We start from the raw sequence: 22,567 nt of genomic DNA on the forward strand, positions 1-22,567 counted from the left end.
GTGCATCAAGTCAGTTGGGTGTTAGTCATGGAGAGGGTGCGTCTCACTGCAGATAACCTTGAGAGGTGCAATTTGTTCTCCATCCTACAAACTGATCTGGGACTTCACTGCTTGTCTTGTTCAGCTATTCTAACTCCAAGCATAGTTATAGCCCAGATGCCTCAACTCTACCAGTACTAAGCTCCATGGTAGTTACAAGCAGACGGCATTTACCAATAACCAGTACACTACCTTTCTTTACCAAATTTATCAGCTCATATGGCATGAATTGACACACATGAATCGGAGTGATTCTATCAGAAGCTCATATGGCACCCTTTCATACACTTGAATTGGTGACTCCTGTTGTAAGTTTCCGCCTCACTGACAACAAAACAGTGCTTACCAGGCCTTTTAACAGCACCTTTTTGTTTGTATACATCTCATATGTACAAAGATTCTGCATCACAAACCAGTTGTTTGCTTCGTGTTTTGTGGAAATGAATCCAGTCTTATGTTCCTCTGATGTATTGCAGTGTTTGCAAAAACAGTGGGGAGTGGGAAAATAATTTGTGTACTGTTTGCCACTCAGAATTATTCTCGGTGTGGGAACCAGTGTGAAATAGAAATAGAAGGGTTCTTTTTACTGCAATTTTGATGATGTCGATGATCACAGACTTCAAGCATTGTCAGAATGAGAGGTGCAGTTTTCCTTTTTTGTGTCAGAAGAATAGTTCTTTCCCTTCACTGCCACAAGAATCAATTTTGTGATCTGGTAACTGGAGACTTAGTACAGTGAGTCGTCATTTATCTAGCCTTCAGTAAGTTGGATCTCCATTTCATCTGTGATTTCATTTTTCTCCTTCCCCCCCCCCCCCCCCCCCCCCCCCCCCCCCCCCCCCTCACTAAAATTAATGTTTTGATAGAATAGAAGTAATAGTGCCAACAGTTGACGACGGCAATAATTAATGATTATGGAAGTGGTGGCACACCAGTGCAGATGTTGACACCATCTGTGACATAATTACACAATTATTGACCAATGCCATGCTGCCATGGGCTATGTAAGGCCACTATAGCAGAGTTTGGATCGTCAGTTGCTCCTGACGATGATGATGGCGATAATTGTCAAAAGCGTGAATTGAAGTGCAAGAATATTTTGTGAAACAATAATTAAATATAAGTTCAGTCAATATGTGGATTTTAGCTTGGTTTTAGCTCACAAGTTAATAATGCATTGTACAGTATTGTATTGCTCTCATTTGTTACGTTTGTAAAATGACATCGGAAGGGAAGGTGGGACGATGTCCAAAAGTACTGCAGTGCAAAGGATGATTAAAAGAGAACTGTTGTATAAAACATTGCTGCTGAATTTGGTGTTGGAATTTTTACAGTGTCAGATTTGAAGAATAACTGGAAATAAGTGAAAATAAAGGACAGTTTGTAGTGACAAGCAAAACAGGCTAAGAATGCATTGCTAGGTTATGCACTTTTCATGTGGTTTAGTGCAAACAAGGAGACTGGTGTTCTGATTTCAAGCCCAACATTGCAAGAAGAAGCAGTAAATTTACAGAACCGGCTTTCTAATGGTGAAACTGACTTCACTGCCAGCCGAGTTGGATACAGAGGTGGAAAGATCGACATGGAATCCATCAGGATTCAGTGACTGGTGAAAGCCTTTCAGGGAACACAGTAGTTACTGAAAATTTCAAAAAACAAATTGAAAATATTTATTATTGTGTTGTTGTTGTTGTGGTCTTCAGTCCTGAGACTGGTTTGATGCAGCTCTCCATGCTACCCTATCCTGTGTAAGGTTCTTCATCTCCCAGTACTTACTGCATCCTACATCCTTCTGAATCTGCTTAGTGTATTCATCTCTTGGTCTCCCTCTACGATTTTTACCCTCCACGCTGCCCTCCAATACTAAATTGGTGATCCCTTGATGCCTCAGAACATGTCCTACCAACCGATCCCTTCTTCTAGTCAAGTTGTGCCACAAGCTCCTCTTCTCCCCAATCCTATTCAATACCTCCTCATTAGTTATGTGATCAACCCATCTAATCTTCAGCATTCTTCTGTAGCATCACATTTCAAAAGCTTCTATTCTCTTCTTGTCTAAGCTGTTTATCATCCACGTTTCACTTCGATACATGGCTACACTCCATACATATACTTTCAGAAACGACTTCCTGACACTTAAATCAATGCTCGATGTTAACAAATTTCTCTTCTTAAGAAACGCTTTCCTTGCCATTGCCAGTCTACATTTTATATCCTCTCTACTTCGACCATCATCAGTTATTTTGCTCCCCAAATAGCAAAACTCCTTTACTACTTTAAGTGTCTCATTTCCTAATCTAATCCCCTCGGCATCACTCGACTTACTTCGACTTCCATTATCCTCGTTTTGCTTTTGTTGATATTCATCTTATACCCTCCTTTCAAGACACTGTCCATTCCGTTCAACTGCTCTTCCAAGTCCTTTGCTGTCTCTGACAGAATTACAATGTCATCCGCGAACCTCAAAGTTTTTATTTCTTCTCCATGGATTTTAATACCTACTCCGAATTTTTCTTTTGTTTCCTTTATTGCTAGCTCAATATACAGATTGAATAACATTGGGGATAGGCTACAACCCTGTCTCACTCTCTTCCCAACCACTGCTTCCCTTTCATACCCCTCGACTCTTATAACTGCCATCTGGTTTCTGTACAAATTGTAAATAGCCTTTCGCTCTCTGTATTTTATCCCTGCCATCTTCAGAATTTGAAAGAGAGTATTCCAATCAACATTGTCAAAAGCTTTCTCTAAGTCTACAAATGCTAGAAACGTAGGTTTGCCTTTCCTTAATCTTTCTTCTAAGATAAGTCGTAGGGTCAGTATTGCCTCACGTGTTCCAACATTTCTACGGAATCCAAACTGATCTTCCCTGAGGTTTGTCTTCTATCAGTTTTTCCATTCGTCTGTAAATAATTAGCGTTAGTATTTTGCAGCCGTGACTTATTAAACTGATAGTTCGGTAATTTTAACATCTGTCAACACCTGCTGTCTTTGGGATTGAAATTATTATATTCTTCTTGAAGTCTGAGGGTATTTCGCCTGTCTCATACATCTTGCTCACCAGATGGTAGAGTTTTGTCAGGACTGGCTCTCCCAAGGTTGTCACTAGTTCTAATGGAATGTTGTCTGCTCTGGGGGCCTTGTTTCGACTCAGGTCTTTCAGTGCTCTGTCAAACTCTTCACGCAGTATCGTATCTCCCATTTCACCTTCATCTACATCCTCTTCCATTTCCATAATATTGTCCTCAAGTACATCGCCCTTGTATAGGCCCTCTATATACTCCTTCCACCTTTCTGCTTTCCCATCTTTGCTTAGAACTGGGTTTCCATCAAAGCTCTTGATATTCATGCAAGTGGTTCTCCTTTCTCCAAAAGTCTCTTTAATTTTCCTGTAGGCAGTATCTATCTTACCCCTAGTGAGGTAAGCCTCTACATCCTTACATTTGTCCTCTAGCTATCCCTGCTTAGCCATTTTGCACTTCCTGTCAGTATCATTTTTGAGATGTTTGTATTCCTTTTTGCCTGCTTCATTTACTGCATTTTTATATTTTCTCCTTTCATCAATTTAAATTCAATATTTCTTCTGTTACGCAAGGGTTTCTACTAGCCCTCGTCTTTTTACCTATTTGATCTTCTGCTGCCTTCACTATTTCATCCCTCAAAGCTACCCACTCTTCTTCTACTGTATTTCTTTCCCCCATTCCTGTCAATTGTTCCCTTATGCTCTCCCTGAAAGCCTGTACAATCTCTGGTTCTTTCAGTTTATCCAGGTCCCATCTCCTTAAATTCCCACCTTTTTGCAGTTTCTTCAGTTTTAATCTACAGTTCATAACCAATAGATTGTGGTCAGAGTCCACATCTGCCCCTGGAAATGTCTTCCAATTTAAAACCTGGTTCCTAAATCTCTGTCTTACCATTATATAATCTATCTGATACCTTTTAGTATCTCCAGGGTTCTTCCATGTATACAGCCTTCTTTTATGATTCTTAAACCAAGTATTAGCTATGATTAAGTTATGCTCTGCGCAAAATTCTACCAGGCGGCTTCCTCTTTCATTTCTTAGCCCCAATCCATATTCACCTACTATGTTTCCTTCTCTCCCTTTTCCTACTTATGAATTCCAGTCACCCATGACTATTAAATTTTCATCTCCCTTCACTACCTGAGTAATTTCTTTTATCTCATCATACATTTCTTCAATTTCTTCGTCATCTGCAGAGCTAGTTGGCATATAAACTTGTACTACTGTAGTAGGTGTGGACTTCATATCTATCTTGGCCACAATAATGCGTTCACTATGCTGTTTGTAGTAGCTTACCCGTACACCTATTTTTTTATTCATTATTAAACCTACTCCTGCATTACCCCTATTTGATTTTGTATTTATAACCCTGTACTCACCTGACCGGAAGTCCTGTTCCTCCTGCCACCGAACTTCACTAATTCCCACTATATCTAACTTTAACCTATCCATTTCCCTTTTTAAATTTTCTAACCTACCTGCCTGATTAAGGGATCTGACATTCCACGCTCCGATCCGTAGAACGCCAGTTTTCTTTCTCCTGATAACAACGTCCTCTTGAGTAGTCCCCGCCCGGAGATCCGAATGGGGGACTATTTTACCTCCGGAATATTTTACCCAAGAGGACGCCATCATCATTTAACCATACAGTAAAGGTGCATGCCCTCGGGAAAAATAACGGCTGTAGTTTCCCCTTGCTTTCAGCCGTTTGCAGTACCAGAACAGCAAGGCCATTTTGGTTAATGTTACAAGGCCAGATCAGTCAATCATCCAGACTGTTGCCCCTGCAACTACTGAAAAGGCTGCTGCCCCTCTTCAGGAACCACACGTTTGTCTGGCGTTTCAACACATACCCCTCCGTTGTGGTTGCACCTACGGTACGGCTATCTGTATCGTTGAGGCACGCAAGCCTCCCCACCAGCGGCAAGGTCCAAGGTTCATGGGGGGGATTAATTATTATTATTATTTATAATGCCATTGAATCAGTGGTCTTTTTTATTGGATGTTATTCAGTAAGACATTAGCTTCCAGATTAGATGACCTTGCAAAAAGGCTATAAAAATGACAAAATTACAAAAGTGGCTTGCAGTAATGCGCCTAGGAAACAAAAACCTATGCTTTAAAACATGTGAATTGGTCCTCCTTGCAAGAATCTTATAAGTTACAACACAATGCTTGGATGGAAAATTTGCTTTTTAAAAATTAGGTCTTTGAAGATTTTGTGCCCAATGTAGCAAAATTTCTAAAAGCAGCAGAACTGCCTCCGAAGGCCATGTTGTTGTTTTACTGTATCTGTCAGTGGCAGCGTCAAAGTGAAATTTATGCTGTCAGTGTATAAGATAAAGCTACTGAGGAAGCTAATTGAAGAAGGAAAATGGCATGATGACACTTTTTTGAGACCTGTAAATATGTCATTATGCATTTTGCTTCACGATTCCTATTACAGGCTTCTAGGGGTTGTAGAGAGGACATAGTAGATAACATTTTTATAAGGGATCTGTGTCCAGAAATGTACCGTTTCAGTATAAGTTTGAAGATCGGACCACTTTCAAATCTCCTGCTTCGCAGTGTGCTATATAATTGCAAGTCTACGCAATTCAAGTATGGAGAACATTTTTTGGATCACCTCAATCCATCACATACGAATTTTGTCTGACTCCAACAACAGCTATGAGAAACTGGTGTGTTTGCAACTAGGAGGGTTGACTGTGGCTCTCCTTGGTTGTGCATCATGAGTATGAAAGCATGCATTGTGGATACACCTTGTGCAACAAACAGCAGGGTGTCACGTGCAGCAGATCCCATAGAGCACACAGGTCAGAGCTCATTGTCTTCATTATGTGGGTGTGGTGAATGGGGAGATTTGAAAGTGATCCGATCTTCAAACTTATTTTGCGTCCAAACGGACATTTCCTGACAAGAGTTCGTTTCCAAAACTTTATCTACTAAATCTCCTCTACAACTTCTTAAAAGTCTGTAACATGGGTTACGAAACACCCTGAATGATTGAATTTACATAGGGTCATGTTGCCAAGTCATCACTCATGGAGACCAGGAAAAATTTGTAGCCAGTCATTTGTAAGTTCACTGATGCTGTGTGCACATTAAATAAATAAACTGGTAACAAAATTGATGTGTTGGAGTTCATTGTTGGATTTATGAGAGGCATTTCATGAATAATGTACAGATTGATATTACTGTGGATTGTTTGATGTAACAATCAAAATTATGTCAGATGTAGTCGAGAGCTTGAGGAAGAAGCACATATTTTTGTCTTTTCGCTCTGTATTCTAACGTAAAATTGGTGAGAGATAGAAATGGATCCTGCAAGGATCTTGGGTACTGTGACATTTGAAGAGGTCATACTTCAAGACTGAAACTTTACGTGGCAAAAACCTGATGGAAATCCACAGTTCATTAAGTGAAGTTTGTGATGAGTTTACAGTGGACTGTAGTACAATTTCACATTGGGTTAATTGTTTTCTTGGAGGTTGTATGAGCATGGACGATAATGCAAGACTTGGAAAGCCAAAAATGTCAACATACGAACCAAGTGTGAAACTTGTAGCAGATGCTCTTGAAGATTGCAGTGCGACTTTTGAGGAACTCTCTGAAACCCTGTGAATTCCCTCAACATCAGTATTCCATACTCTGACAAGTGATTTGAAGAAGAGAAAAAATTGTGCGAGATGGGGCCCACACTGTTTGACTGCTGAAGAGAAGCAGAAACACCTGGACATTGCAACCTTGTTCAATTTGAACATGAAGGTCAAGGATTCTTCTGTCGAATTGTCACTGTTGGTGAATTGTGGATTAGAGACTTTGAACTGGAATTGAAATCACAATCCAATGGGTGGAAAGCTTCAGATTCTTCACGTCCAAAAACATTTGATGCACTGCCAAAACTCAAGAAAATGATGATTTTTGCTTATGATCACCAAGAAATCATCATGATAAGAGTCCCTTGTGGAAAAAGTGTCACAGCAATGTATATTATTGTCACTTCATGCAAAACCTGTGCAGAAGATGCACAAAACCCAATCTCAGTTGCTCGAGGCTGGGCCACTCATTCTCCATGATAATGCTTGCCTGCATATCAGCAGTGTTGTAGCCTAAGAATTGCACAAATATGGATGGGAAGCGTTGCCACATCCTCCCTACAGCCTGTACATGAGTCCACTAGACTTCGACTTGTTCCCGAAGTTGAAAAACCATATGCATCGACGTTGCTATCTTTTTCTGGAAGAACATTCTACCACTGTTACCCCAGCCATTTGACAGATGAGCAGAAGTGGTGTCCTGCATGGAATAATAGAGCTTCCGAGGCAGTGGGATTCAGTCATAGAGAGGCAAGGAGACTTTAAAGGACCTTAAAGGGCTACTGAAAATAAATAAATAAAAAATAAATATGTAAGTAAAAAAAAATAGTGTGCATTATTTATGAAATTTCCCTCACAGAAATGTAGAGTACGCATTTACAAATGTTCCAGAGTGCTTGGACATAGGTGTTAATGACATAAATGACTGGCTGTAAAACGACAATTTTCTGATAATGAAATTATCATAGTTTGTTCATTGCAGACAATAACAATAATCTTGATGATTCGGCTGATGAAGTTGGTGCTCAGTCTGCAGACATTGACTCATACAGTGGCAACAACACAGCTGGACACAAAATAATTGTTTATTTGGAATGCCAAATGAAAATAACTTTGGCTAAACTAATACTGTTGAAACATGTCATCCTGCTGCACATAAATGTCACAAATCTGGCTAAAAAACTTACCAATTTTTCCAGTGTACAAAACTATAGATTTTTTCAATGTTTAGTCAAAATTTTATTAAAATAGTTTAAAATTTGTGTGTTTACGTGAAAATAAATATGATTATTGCATTTGACCCTTGACATTTTGATTTTTGAATTTGATGCTGTAAAAATCTTATATTTTCCATGTTATTGCTTTGAGTCTGAATTTCCACAGTTATCAAACAATAAATGTATACAAATGAGCTGGTGATACCATCATTTATGTTGTATGATAAAGTGACTTTGATGTGAGTCGCCTTGGCTCTCAGGCTCTTAACTCTCTTGTTGTTTCCTCCTCGTGGTGATATGTCCCATCATGCCTTCAAGGTTGTGGAATGAGACAAAATGCACATTGTCATGCAGCTGTAGCTATGATGTACTGGTTCTGTGGGTTGCAATAATAACGAATTACACTTACGATAGTTAAATGTTGGAGGCCTGTGTCGTATCTACTCTTTAGCCTCAAGTGCCTGAATAAAAATTACTGTGTGGAAAAATAACAAGACATACTTCATAGTGTGGTGAAAGTGACACAACTTGAGCAGAATTAGAGGAACTTTAAAGGCAACTGATCTCATTCTGAACAAATGGTTTATTTCTTAGGGCCAAACATGAGTCAGGCAAAGGGAAAATATTGATGAAAGTGTAGGCTACATATGTTACAAACTTTGATAATAAATGACATATGTTTTTAATATTCGATTTGCTTATCTTCCTTTGCTGATTCTGTGTGTTTGTTCTGTAGTTTGTACAACTTTGAATATGGTAACTAGGTACACTGTACCTAGTTACTGTTTATCTCTGCAATCCATTTTTTTCTTTCACATATTGACGATACCATAATTAAAATCATTAATATTACAATTACAGTTATTGTTAACATTTTTGTATTTTTCTGTACATTTTTGGTAAATACGCCACAGACTCTATACACATTTTCAAAGAATTGCATTGTCTTTAATAGGGTGAAAATTGAAGAAGTGACTACCATTGCTCGTGAACTTCTGACAAATCTGTTTTCCGCATTGGATCTGCCTGGATCACAAGAAAATGAATATGTTATGAAAGGTAAGAAGTTGGTTCATACTATCTATGTTGGCATATTTCAGCTCTTTCTTTATTGTTGTTAACTAATATTTTAATGTTTCAGCTATTATGAGGAGCTTCTCTGCATTGCAGGCTCAAGTTATTCCACACCTTGGTGATCTTCTTCCAAAATTGACCCAGAAATTAGCATTGGTTGCTCGTAATCCAAGCAAACCTCATTTCAATCATTATTTGTTTGAAACTTTATGTTTATCAATCAAGTAAGTGTGCTAACAAGTGGATAAAATAATACCTAACTGTTAAATGTAAGCTTATATCTCCTTCTGGGTGTTGCCAGAAAATGATCTGTGTAGCAATATTTGTATTATTCTTTTGGACTGTTCAGTTCAGTCTAAGTAGTAAGTACACCGTAACGGACTAGCACTTAAAGATTTCTATGCTTAAAATTAGTGTGTGTTGACTGCCATATCATCATTGTGTGATTAAGTGATTCTCTGGTATTTGTAAGATGAATAGCTATATTTTCTCTCATTTCAATCCTTATTGCACTCATTTCGGAATGCTAAATGAACACGGAAAGTAAGTGACATAATGTAGCCAAAATGGATAATTTATGGTAGATTGAACTGGATTGTATGATTATAGTACAGAGTAGTGAGTATGATAAACTTTGGATTCACCAGTTCCATACTTTATAATTGTTGTGGGTGACAAATCCGATGAATGTCAATATTTATAATCTGTTTGTGCTTGGTAGGTGTTATTATTACATCTGCACATTATTTATTCAGATAACACATTTGTTGTGATCTCATACCATGGAAATATTACAGATTTTTAGCTATAACTTAAAGTTAGAAGATCACATGCTAAGTATGGGATAAGTATCTCAATGGAGATAGGTACTGATGTGGTCTCCAACTTAGCTGGGTTGAAAATGTACCTGGTTCTGCTTTCATGTTGTTATGATCCATGGATTCCATAACTCACTCAGTTCGATGTTCTAGAGCAAAGACAACACATATGGTGCTTTGGAGATTCTGTGTATGTAGGCATACACAAATGGATGTTCATTTACGGATCTCCAATTATCATAATCCATTCCGAATATTAGAAGTATTCTGAACTTCAGTGGAGTGTGTGGAGACCGTATCAGCTTAACAGCTTAAAGGTGATGTTGAAAGCAAATTAGTATTTGGAACCTCAGATTCTGAAAGTGCTATTTCAAGGCAGGGCAAACATAAACATGAAATTTGTTGCTGCAGCTCATTAACATTTGAAAGAATCAGAGGAAATGCAGTACAGTGTAACACCACTTTCATGTCCCTGAAATTAACATTCTCCCACTGTTTGTGACTTTTTTTATTGATCCCTTCAGTTAATTCCCATCTGCATTTACATTATCATCATGACAAATTTACCTTCATTTACGCATAAGGAAACAATATTAATGGAGAGAGAGAGAGAGAGAGAGAGAGAGAGAGAGAGAGAGAGAAATGTAATTCAGAAATGGTGACACTGGAAAGGTGTTGGCTTTCAGGTAATGTTAACAAACATTATGCAGTAATCTTTATTAAGCTCTGTTCTTCTTAGTTCTTTGGTAGAACTCATTAAAAGCTGGAACAATTCCTACCACTAGTGCTTTGTCTCCTCACACTACCAACCTAACCAATAACTACACTGTGTAGAGTTTTTCATAGTTATGCTATTGAACGAAGTGCTGGGTTGGGCTGTAACTTAAGTGTTAGTCAAAGCTGAAGGACAGTTGGCAGTGGTTAAAAACCCTGTGTAGTCTCTCTTCCAGATAATATACAAACTATCTTTGAACTATCACAGGTGTGGACTCTCCTGCAAAAACATTCGTAACTACATTGGAATTGTTGGCATATTATTTCAGTAAAAAAGCTGTAACTTTGATTTGCAGAGAGATGTTGTCAAGTGGTGTACAGTTTTTTTCAGAATATGTAGAGATTTACATAGTAGGAGTTAGGTTGGGAACTAATAAGAAAGCCTAAACAATTTAAATGTGATCATAATTAGCACACACCATTGCGCTTCTTCCAGAGTATGTCCTGATTTCCAAGTTGATTGTCAGAATGGAAACCTGGCAGCACGGCTAAAATTTAACTGCACATTCCACTCTGTCACACCCTACAGAACTGTATTTCATTATGCCACTGTGTTCTTACAAACATTTAACTACTTGATGACATTAATACAAGGCAGTTTGATAAGTGGTAATTTTCCATGAAAGAATGGAACATTTTCATTGCACCTGCATGGTAGGTGAGCTTATTATTTCCAGGATTGTATGAAGAATTTCAACAATGTACAGTGTACAGTTAATTGTTGATAGTTGTCTGAAGTGGTCAGTGTGTCAGCTGCAATTAAAAAGGGAGAAATCAGAGTTTCATGCTGTTATTAAACATTTCATGTGAATGGTTGGGCTGCCACACAAAAATCAAAACAGAATTGGATGAAGTTCATGTGGACCCTGCACCATCATTGAAGACTAAGCACGGAAAACAAAGCTCACTCCAGCTATCCAGTTAAGGTCACCACAAAGTAAACCATTGATAAAATTCATGATATGGTAGTATGAGACTGCTGAATAAAAGTTGGTGAGATTTCTGAGACTGTAGGCATCTCAACTGAGTGAGTGAATAATTTCCTGTGTGGAGAACTGGCTATGAAGAAGTTGTGTTTGAGGTGGGTGCTGCCATTCCTCAAGTTGGCCAAAAGCGTAGCCAGCATAACATTTCAACATAATGTCAGCTGATGTTTAATCACAATCCGCGAGATTTGTGCAAATTTGTGTCTCAGGTAACCTGGATTCATCATTACACACCAGAGTCAAAATGGCAATCTAAACAACGAACAAAGGCTGGTGAAAGTTTGCCAAAGAAGACAAAGACCATTTGGTCAGCTTGTAAGGTGATGGGCACTATTTTTTATGATTGCCAAGGAATGATCCTTTTATAAGTCTTTGGAAAACTGGGCCCATGTAGGCTTCATTGCTGGATCATTTGAAACTTTTGTTGACTGAACAATAGTCCAAGGTTAGCATGCAAAAAAGTGTTTTTTTCACCAGGATAATGCACCACCCGACACATCAGCGATAACTATGGTGAAAGTGCATGAATTGGTTTCTCACCCACCTTTTCACCAGACGTACACACGACTTCTTCCTGTTCCCTAACTTGAAACTTTGACTCGCAGGGAAGAAATTGTCATCAAATGAAGAAGGGATAGTTGCAGTTAACGAGTGTTTTGGAGAGTTTGATAGAAACTATTTTACCGAAGGGATGAAAAAGCTAGAGGATCACTGGACCAAATTATTATTATTATTATTATTATTATTATTATTATTGTTACTATCGTATGCATCAATTACAGTAATACACATTTAGCAAAACAAAGAAATATATATAAAAATGAACATGTGAAATTATATACAGTGCACAAGTTTTAGAACGGCTCCGACTACACTCAGATGCTGATGGACTCGATCCAGCAGAGTACCTCGTGGGATGCTTGATGGAGCTTCTCAATGCCACCAGGGAAGCATCTGATTGGACATTCATTTACATTGTGGCTCATTGTTTGGGTGTCACCACAGTGACACACACTGTCACTTGAAAAGCCCCACCTGTGCATGTTGTATTTGCACCTACCCTCTTCAGTCCGATATCATTTTAACTGCACCCACACCTCCCTTGGTTGGTGGAATCCTGGAACTAGAACTGTTGGATGTCTACAAGTTCGTGGTTTCAGGTTCTTGCAGCTTGCCACTGACATTTCCACTCTGTGTCCTGGTTGAATCCTGTGGATAACATTTGGACTCCCATTTCATATGCTGGTCTTCTAGATTTGAGGCGTTTCCTGGGCAGTGATAGCAAATTGTCATGAAGAGGGATCAAGTTGTTTTCAGAAACTTGCTGACAGATGTTGTAGAGAGCAGCCTTTCGACGGAGGTCTGGTGGACAGATGTTTGAAACCACTGGTAGCCAGCAAGTAGGTGTAGACCGGACTGTGCCACTAATTACTCTCATAACTGAGTTCAGTTGGATGTCTACTTTCACTACATGGGCGCTTCGGAGCCAAACTGGTGCACAGTATTCTGCTGCAGAGTATACCAGTGCAAGGGATGCTCCTCGGAGGACTGATGTGGTTGCTCCCCATGTACTGCCTGCCAGCTTTCTCACAAGGTTCACTCATGTTTGTATCTTCTTGGCCAAGTTGGAAAGGTGTTTTTTGTATGTTAAAAGTTCTGTCCAGAGTGACTCCCAGGTATTTTGGGCTTTCGTTGTATCTGACTTTGCCCAGAGGGCCGAACTGTGAACTGATCTTTGCTGTTGAAAGGTGATTAGAGAGGTGGAACAGGCTTACCTCGGTTTTAGAAACATTTGGTCTCAGTCGCCATGTCTCAAAATACTCATAAAGTTTAGTAAGGCTGTTTGTTAGGTGTTCTTCACATTCAGAAAGGTCTTCACTCTGATATGAAATTGCCAGGTCGTCTGCATATTGAAATTTTCGGCAGGTCAAATTTGGCAGGTCAGCTGTGTAGCGGTTGAATAACACTGGAGCAAGGACAGAGCCCTGAGGTAATCCGTCACTGAGTACATGCCATCTGCTTTTCTCTTCTCCTTGATGTACTTTAAACTGCCTATTGCTTAACATGTTACTTAAGAGGTTGCCTAGAGTTTTGTGAGATATTGCTCTAAAAAATTTCAATAATAGGCCCTTGCACCTCACCGTGTCATAAGCTGCTGACAGGTCAATGAACACTACTCCAGTTTTAAGTTTCTTTTGGTATCCAAATTCTGTGTTAGTAGTCAAGGAGAGCACTCGTTCACAATAGCTTCTATAAGGTCTGAATTCAGCTTGTTCAGGTGGTATCATGGCATTAATTTGATCTTGGTTTCGGTTTAGAATCATTCTTTCCAATAGCTTGTAAGCACAGCTAAGGAGAGATATTGGGCAGAAGTGTTCTGCAGCTGATCCCTCTTTACCTGGCTTTTTGATAACGATAATTTTTGCTCTTTTAAATTTTTTGGGTGATGTTGCTGTACGAAGAATTTCGTTAAAAAGGCAAACTAGCTAGTTTCGCGTTACCAGTCCACTGTGCACCAAAAATTCAGGGTAAAGCCCATCTGCACCTGCAGCTTTTCTACATTTCGTATGCTTAAGGGTTGTCTACAGTTCAGTGATTGCATATGGAGAAGAGAATTCTGGGTTATGTTGCAGAGATTTCCTGACTTCCGTAAGCTCTCTATTTACTTGCTGAAGATTTGCTTTATCTGTTGGGACCTTGGAAACTCTCACTAAGTGATTGGCCATTGAGTCGCATGAGACTGTTGAGTTTTCTTTTTTGTGGGAAGAGTCTTTTCCAAGTTTGTGAATCAGCGTCCATGCTTTTCTACTGGAGTGCGTGATATCGAGGTCCCTTGTTTCTCTATGCCTTTTTTCTCTCCTTCGTTCATTCAAGGAATTCATAAGGTTTGTAGTTGTTTCTTGGTCTCCACTTTCCTTGAATTGGTTAAACAGCTGGTTGATCTCTTCATTCCAGACAGGAATGTATTCTTTCAGGCATCCTCTGGGTATGCTCTTTTTGGCAGTAGATATTATGATCTTTAACAACTTTGAGTATGATTTTGGAAGTGCAGGGACCTGTGTTATTGACTTGTCCAGCAATTTAGAAAATTTATCCCAATCTGCTTTTTGAAAGCTGGATTAAATGTATGTCCCTCAAACCACTCTAGTAGAACATAATTCTGTTACTGGGTCTGCACTTTACGTAATCAGTCAACATCACCTTTGCCAACTGACATCCTGTATGTCACATATTTTTTTAAAAAAATTTCTAGCGTTTGACATAGCAAGTATTCAAATTTAAATTAGATATACTTCTTGTCATATATATGATCTCCAGGTGTGATCTAGACATGAAAATCACCAATAGAATAAATTAAAAGAAACTAAAGTTCTAGATTTTTTTGCCAGAAGTATGAACTACCATTATGTTCATGAAATGTAAACTTATTTATCTGATTAAAAAAATAATTTCCCACATTTTCCATTTTCCCACAATTAATGCCATTTTTAAAAGTCCCCTTAAAAGTGTAAAAGAGGGTTTCACTTCACGTGTTTCTGATGCGGGTAATCTAGGTCTATGAAAATTAGATTTGGATAGGTTTCACTGGAAGTGTAACCTAGAACACATATGAGAACCAAATGGTTAAGGATTGCATCCAGTGAACATAAATGATACATCTAAATATTTTTACAGTTCAGTAAGTCTGTAGTTAGTGAGCAGTTGAAGACAAGAACAGCAAAGCTATATTCCAGACCTAAACCATATGTGTGGTCAAAATCTGGTTGCCCAATGATCTCATCAACTGTTAATAGCAGATGCCAATTAAATAGGACATATAATCTACTACTATCAATAGTGCATGTTATACAACAATGTTGACTCATGAGTTTATGATAAGATTTGGTGAGACAGTATATGGGACAGTGGAAAGGACTGTCAATTTTTGTAATTAGTGACTGATAGAAAAATGTATAATACAGTGGATGCATGTGTAACAGACTGCTGCTGCAACTGATAATAATTATTTACTTTGCACCCACGAACATTGGATTAACCTGAGGCAATGTAGTTGTGACTTGCAGATGATTGCTTCACCGAAACTGATCGCCGATGAATAAATACGCGTTATAGCTGCTTTTGGTTGACGTGTGATGCTGTTTTCTTAAATACATTGAACATCTGCCGTACTGATTGTACAAAATATTCTACTGTATCTTTTGATCAACAACCAACTGCTACATCAATGAATGTCTGCTGTCAAATTGTGGCCCAAGAGCTGCGTTGATTACCCAGCAGTACAACATGCCATGCGTTGATTACCCAGCAGTACAACATGCCAATGAGCACAGTATGTGTAACTTCATTGTCTTTTTCACAAATATCCCCCTCCAAATCAGCTTCTCTGTATTATAATAAATGCTGAATTGTGTAGCTGAATTGTCAGCACAATCTCCCTCTTCATATCGTCTGTGCACCTGCCCATCCATTTTTCTCATGCCTTCAGTTCGTTACATGCCATATGCAATTTGCTCTGTGAAGTATTTTTCTTATTGGTTTAGTGTTTTATGTAGCTGCTGGCTCACTTCTTGTAGTTGAAGCTGAGTCAGAACACTTTAGAGATCTGTCACCTGACACAATATCTGACATATTTACTTTTTTATAAAATCCAGTTGCCATAGATGATTCTGTTGAAGAAGAGATCATGCTAATCATTGGTTCTAAAATCCCATGTATAGACGAGGAAAGGTTTGACTCCCTCACATTCTACAGTTGTTACTGGAGCAAAAGATGACAACTTCTACTCATATAACAAAAAAGGACAGCCATTAATTTTCTTTTATGAACATATATTTCCTTCAATGTGTGTACAGATCATTAGAGTGACTCATGAATTAGAGCAGAACAGAATTTTGCATATGGCATAAGCTTCAAAGTCTCAACATGTCACTCAAAATTACAATATATTTTGTCACAGAACCATCTTGTCTTTCGTTTTCATTCTTGGAGAGTGTGGTTGCTCCTTGACAGTCAAGCCACCACCAAGCTGCGACGCCAAAACAGCAGGTGAAACCGTTTACTTGTCGCCACACCTTGCCGTTTTTTTTGTATTCCTCTCCTCCCGTTTAATGTTTGCACATATGAAAACAGACACCTGCACACGGTATATGTTCCGCAACATACTCCCTTCTTAATATTATTCTGTCAAGATCATCTTTCCTTGTACTACACAAGGAGTGTTAAGTGTTGTTTACCTAAATGGCATGTAACACTTCATCTGCCTATTCATAGTAAGTTTGCCACTTTCTGCCATCCCTCAACCATCCTTCTGTCTTAACGTTTCCTGCCTCCTACCCCTCTTCACCTAACACAGTCCCTCACCCAGTTGGAGTTTCAATGGAGAAAAAGTGTGTGTGGTGATGACTATGTAATTTTGTGTGTGTGTTTTGACAGCTCAGAAGATAGACTTTGCTTGAAGCTTAGCAACATTGTAACAATATCAATCTTGTTTATTTGTCTATTCACCACTCAACACTTCAACTATATGGTGAGTGGTTATCTTTACTCCTTCAATTATTTATATTCCACTCAGGATTTTCCAGCACTAATAAAGTATTACATCCTGCAAGAAAAGTAATTTATTGGTATTTGGGAACTGTGGTGCTTCGGCGGGATTGAGAACATGGCTTTGCACTGTAAAATTGTATAACAGATAACTTGCAAGAACTGTTTTATTCCAAAGTATTAAGTAATGAACAAATAGTGTGTGAACTTACAAGTGTTTTTGTCGTCCGAGTGTGTTATTCATGTTTGTCTTTCATGTTGCAGGATCGTATGCACTTCAAACAAGACGGCTGTATCTACGTTTGAAGCAAATTTATTTCCACTTTTCCAGTGGATACTCCAGCAAGATGTTCAAGGTAATGTTCTACAAAACATCAAATAATTTTCTCCTAAAAGTAAAACTCATTGAATAGTAGAGGTGATGAGTTGTTGACAGGTACATAAACAAGACTGAAAACTTCATTAGTGTGCAGATGAATCCTTTTCGAGCTACAGTACTTTACTCCTAAATTATTTAGACTCATTAATAGAACTTTCCTTTGCCATATGTACAGTTTGACAAGCAGTGCTGCATATACTCCAATTTTGGAAATAAAAATAACTTATCTTAAAGTGGTACCACAAGAAGTAGTAGTAGTAGTAGTAGTAGTAGTAGTAAATATTGTACATATGATGTAAATACTGTCACCTCACAGTGTTCTGCTGTATGTCTTACATAAGTGAAATGAACAATGGAAAATCTGGGATGGAATAACAATAATGAAATAGGCTAGACTGTTACTCTCCACATGGAGGAGACTTTGAATGACAGACGAGCACATGTAAAGTACATTTAAAGGTAGACTAAGCTATTTGACTAAGTCCATCAAATGAAGAAAAACACAATACGTAAAATAAGGGAAAGGCAACAACTTACCTATAGTGGACTAATGTATGGACCATGGAAACAAGTAGCAGGAAACACCAGACACACTCAAGTACACAAATTCCTGGCCGTGGCATGTTTGGTTATTGAATGATGCGAGTCACCACCTACAGCCCAGACTAGTGCTTTCAGTAACTGATAATTGATAATCACTCTTGCCATGTCCAAGAGAGTGTGCATTTGAGTGTCTGCTTGGGTTTGTGTATGAATGTGTCTACTTTTACTAGAGAGAGAGAGAGAGAGAGAGAGAGAGAGAGAGAGAGAGAGAGATCAAAAGCTAGTGCGAATAATGTTTCCTGTTAAAAGTTTCTATTCTCCACACATCATTCCATCATAGGTGAGTGGTTGCCTGTCTAGATTAGGTTAGAACAAGTGCACATGACATGCATTCATCTCCTGGAGATGAGACCAGAATATGGTGAGCAGTGATTACAGCTGGGGTGGGTAGTGGTGGTACAGAAGAGGTGTGGGTGAGGAGGTGGAGGAATAATAAGGTAGGGGTTGGGAAGATGCTGCTGTGCATTGTGTCTGAGAGTGTACAGGAGTGTAGTGGGGACCTGATAGTAGCCTGTTAGATGTGGCATTGGGAGGCTGTGCTGGGAGAGAAAAATGGAGGATGAGAGGAGAAGAAAAGGAGATAGATGGTGTGTGTGTGTGTGTGTGTGTGTGTGTGTGTGTGTGTGTGTGTGTGTGTGTTTCCAGAAAAGCTAGTGTTGATGTAAAGATTCCAGAAGGCACAGGGTGTGAAGTGGTCAAAATTGAGCACACCATGTTGTGTGGCATTCATAGCAATTGAATGGTACAGCTGTCTCTTGCCCAAAGTTTGGTGGTGGCCTTTCATGTGGAAGACAGCTTGTTATTGATCATGTCCACATAGAATGCTGTACACAGTTTGCAGTTAAGATGCTACAACACATGGCTGCTTTTAAAGGTAGCCACATCTTTGGTGGTGTAAGAAGTGCCTGTGATGGGAGTGGAGTAGGTGTAGAGGGAGGATGTATAGGATAGGCTTTGCTTCTAGGTCTGTTACAAGGATATAAGTCTGTGGGGCAAAGGGTTGGGATCAGGAGTGGAATAGAGATGACAGTGATATTGTGTAGGTTGGGTGGACAGCGGAATACCACTTTGGCAGGGAGTGGAGTATAATGAGGAGGATATTTCTCATTTTAGGGAATGATAGGAGATAGTCCAAACTCTGGTGTAGAACATGAGTCAGTTGCTCCTATCATGAGTGGTACCGAGTCCTGAGCAGGGAGCTGTTTTTTGAGTCAGTTTGAAGCCAAGTGTATAATTGTTGCCCCAAACTTCAGTCGGTGTTCTAGCACAAAAGTGTCATGTCAGTTCCATCTGGAATTTGAAAATCAAATAACAGGATTGCACCATTCTAAACTCTTAAGTACTGGACAATGTGGTAAGTTTGAATGTGACTGTCAACTACTGACTCAGCAAGTCAGTAAGAAAACCGTCGGGTTGTTCCGAATCTCACTTCATTTAGCAAAATTACTTATAGTGAAATTTATCTATTCCTTGAAATAAGTCACTTTTACCTTTGAGGAGACTGGTGCTCTTGATATCTAACTAAGCTTTTGAACTTTCAGTTTTACTCAGATTTCTGTTGAGTGGAACAGATAACCACTTGCACCCTTACAGACATCATTGTGTATACATAATAAAAATAAAACTACATTTCAGAACTTGTGGATCATGAACATAAATTTAGTGCAAAAACACAGAAAGCAAGCTAATTACATTATTTATTTGTTTCATTCAGTGATCATCTCACAATGATATAGGATTTATCATCATAATACAATGAAAATAACTAAGTCTAATATACCTAAAAACAAAGATGATGTGCAGGTCGATAGACACACATTATATACATACCAAATGAATGTAGAAATATGTTTTTTACGAGGATAGGACACATAGTTGGCCATGACATTACTGAACAATCCATTGTGGCGTTTGCCTGAAATTATTCAGAAAACCTAAATCAGGATGGATGGACTGAGCAAACTCCAGCCTCCTGAATATGAAGTCAGTGCCTTAACGAATGGACTGTCTCATTTGCTTGGTCTTGATTGTTTGATGTTCTTTTGCACCAGATAACTTGTAAAACATGGGTTTGGACTGCTCCAGTGTACACACCCACAATTGTTTACAGGCCATGGACATGTTGCTATGTTCCTTGCAGTCCCCCCAGTTTGCTCAAAGAACTGAATCCATGCCTGTAAACATGCTACTTTTTCCAGTGCACACTCTCTGTCCTCCCTTAAGTCCATCTGGAAAACTGGGTCACTGTTCCTCCATTACAAGTGAGATGCTGTGCTCAGGAGAATGACAAGAAATTACAATAATGCACTACAGATCTTGGCATATTTTTAGTTGTCCCCTTTTTGTTGTTAACCTCTACTCTGAGTCCTCTGCACAATCTTTGACTATCTAATACTTAGGAAGTATGTTTTATACGCCTTTTTAGATAGATGTATTTTTGTGATCTTTTGCATTAGCTTGAGCAATTTATCACACATTTCTTCTCAGATAGAAAATACTGTTTTCATTTTTTTTGTTTGGCAAAACTGGCACTCTTTCCGTGATTATGTGTTCAACTATTAGTGAAATACGTACTAATGTTTTACCTGGCATGCACCGCAGGGTGGTCAATGTACTCCCTTGGTGCAGTAAAGATAACCTGTTTTTTAAATAGTTATTTACAGTGATCCCTCAACCACTATTTTTAGTTGTTATTCTTACAAATTTTTTTTGGTAGTTTGAAAATAGTATCCATGTTTTATGTCTCTGATCCCTAGAAAAGAATCCTGTAGCTCACAGGTGGGCTGTAGCCTTGGCTCAGGCATCACTCTGTGGAAGCAGAGGTTAGCAGAGGGCCACACCTTTTAAAATGATTGCATGCATTAGTTAATGTCGCATTTCATAAAAACTATAAATTTTTACGTAAAAATTCCAATTGTCTTGATGTAAAATATCTGACTGTCTTGGTGGGCCATGCAAAAACCATTAGAAGGATGCTGTTTGCCCACACCTAATATAGCTGATACATAGTGACGCAGAAGATATACAATTATCAGATTAACTGTTCAACATTATGTGTGATAAATAATGGATAAAAGCTACAAATCTTGGCCTCGATGAAAGGGGTGGTAACAGTGTTTACTAGGAGTGACTATACATCAGACGTCAGGTTCATACAGTTGCGAATTACCGTATGTGTAATAATCATTTTTGTAAAATGCAAGAAAATGTAATGCAGTGGATAGCTTCTGAACAAAGTATATTATTTAATTATGTCTAAAAATGAAGCAACATGTGAAAAATAGTAGGAGCAATCCAAAAAATTACAGAAAGCGCGAAGGATGAGACAAAAAATATGCAAAATAATGTAGGTATGATGAGGAGGTGGGTGTCCAATGTGATATCAGCAGTCATTTGCTGTGCTGGTGGTGCATCAGCATTCAGTAGCTGTAGAGCAGGCAGACAATCAGCTTACAGTGTAATGTGAATGCGGGTTTGTGTTGATATCAGGTGGGCTGTGGCAGACATTGTCATCACCGGCAAACCTCTTTTAGAATAAGGACCGAGGTTTACAGTAAGGACCAAATTGTGATTAACTCAATTACAGCAAGTCTTAAAAAAATGTCAGTGTAGATACCATTTCCAAATTTACATTGTTCATTAAGGGGGTTCTCACAGTCATTGTTCATGTTGGTGTAGATTTCATCTTCTTTCTGCACATTAAGTGAGATGTTTTTGTGTTTGTGACGTAAAATTTTGAAATCAGACGGAATACGTCACAGTATGAGCATTTGTGACCGTGGTTTCAGCATATGCTGTATTATTATTATTATTATGTTTGTACATATGTTCCTTGTATTGTGTAATAAAAGTTTCTGCCGGTTTGGCTGATATCTACTTTGTCACAACTACCGCACTTGTAATGTATTGGTTGCAGGTCATTGCAGTGTATGTTGACAAATGTATGAACTTCACTTTTGGCTTCAGTTCTGTCCATTTAATTACTATTTCTGTCTAGAAAGACAATGAACACACAATTTTATAGCTTAGGGCAACACGTGGTACATGTTTGACAGTATGTGGTTTTTATGTGGGGCTCTTCTAAATGAATGATGTGAACAAATAATTTTTTGGAGAGAAATTTTCTACTCATTTTCATTAAATGAAAGAGTCAAGTATGCGTGTTTTGGTTGCGATATCAAACAACAGTTGTTTAGGTTTTTGAAATACTTACGTAATACTTTTGTAATTTTGGCAGCATTCACTTTTTTTTTTAACCCTCAATTTTGCTTTCTGAATTGTTGTAGGAAGAGGTAGCAAATTAACATTCTGAAAATATAGTGGGAGTCAGTGCTAGTATGTTGCACATTTGCAGCACTTAATGACATGGTGTATCATACCAAATATACATCTACATGTACACTCTGCAAGCCACCTTGCAGTGTGTGATGGGGATGCTTTGTGTACCACTGTCACTTTCACCCTTCCCATTTCAGTCATGAATAGTTCATGGGAAGGACAATTGCTGGTAA

The 22,567-nt window shown here is 38.6% G+C and overlaps 1 protein-coding gene across 1 annotated transcript in view; it reads left to right on the top strand.

Moving 5' to 3' along the window:
• Positions 1-22,567, top strand: part of LOC124619491 (exportin-2) — a 166,182-nt gene that overhangs the window by 112,942 nt on the left and 30,673 nt on the right. Inside the window, exons 12-14 of the mRNA XM_047145904.1 lie at positions 8,834-8,937; positions 9,020-9,176; positions 17,339-17,430. Coding sequence (XP_047001860.1) covers positions 8,834-8,937; positions 9,020-9,176; positions 17,339-17,430 — 353 coding nt within the window. The remainder of the gene's footprint in view (positions 1-8,833; positions 8,938-9,019; positions 9,177-17,338; positions 17,431-22,567) is intronic.

Source organism: Schistocerca americana, chromosome 6 (genome assembly GCF_021461395.2).
Source record: "Schistocerca americana isolate TAMUIC-IGC-003095 chromosome 6, iqSchAmer2.1, whole genome shotgun sequence".
NCBI lineage: Eukaryota > Metazoa > Arthropoda > Insecta > Orthoptera > Acrididae > Schistocerca > Schistocerca americana.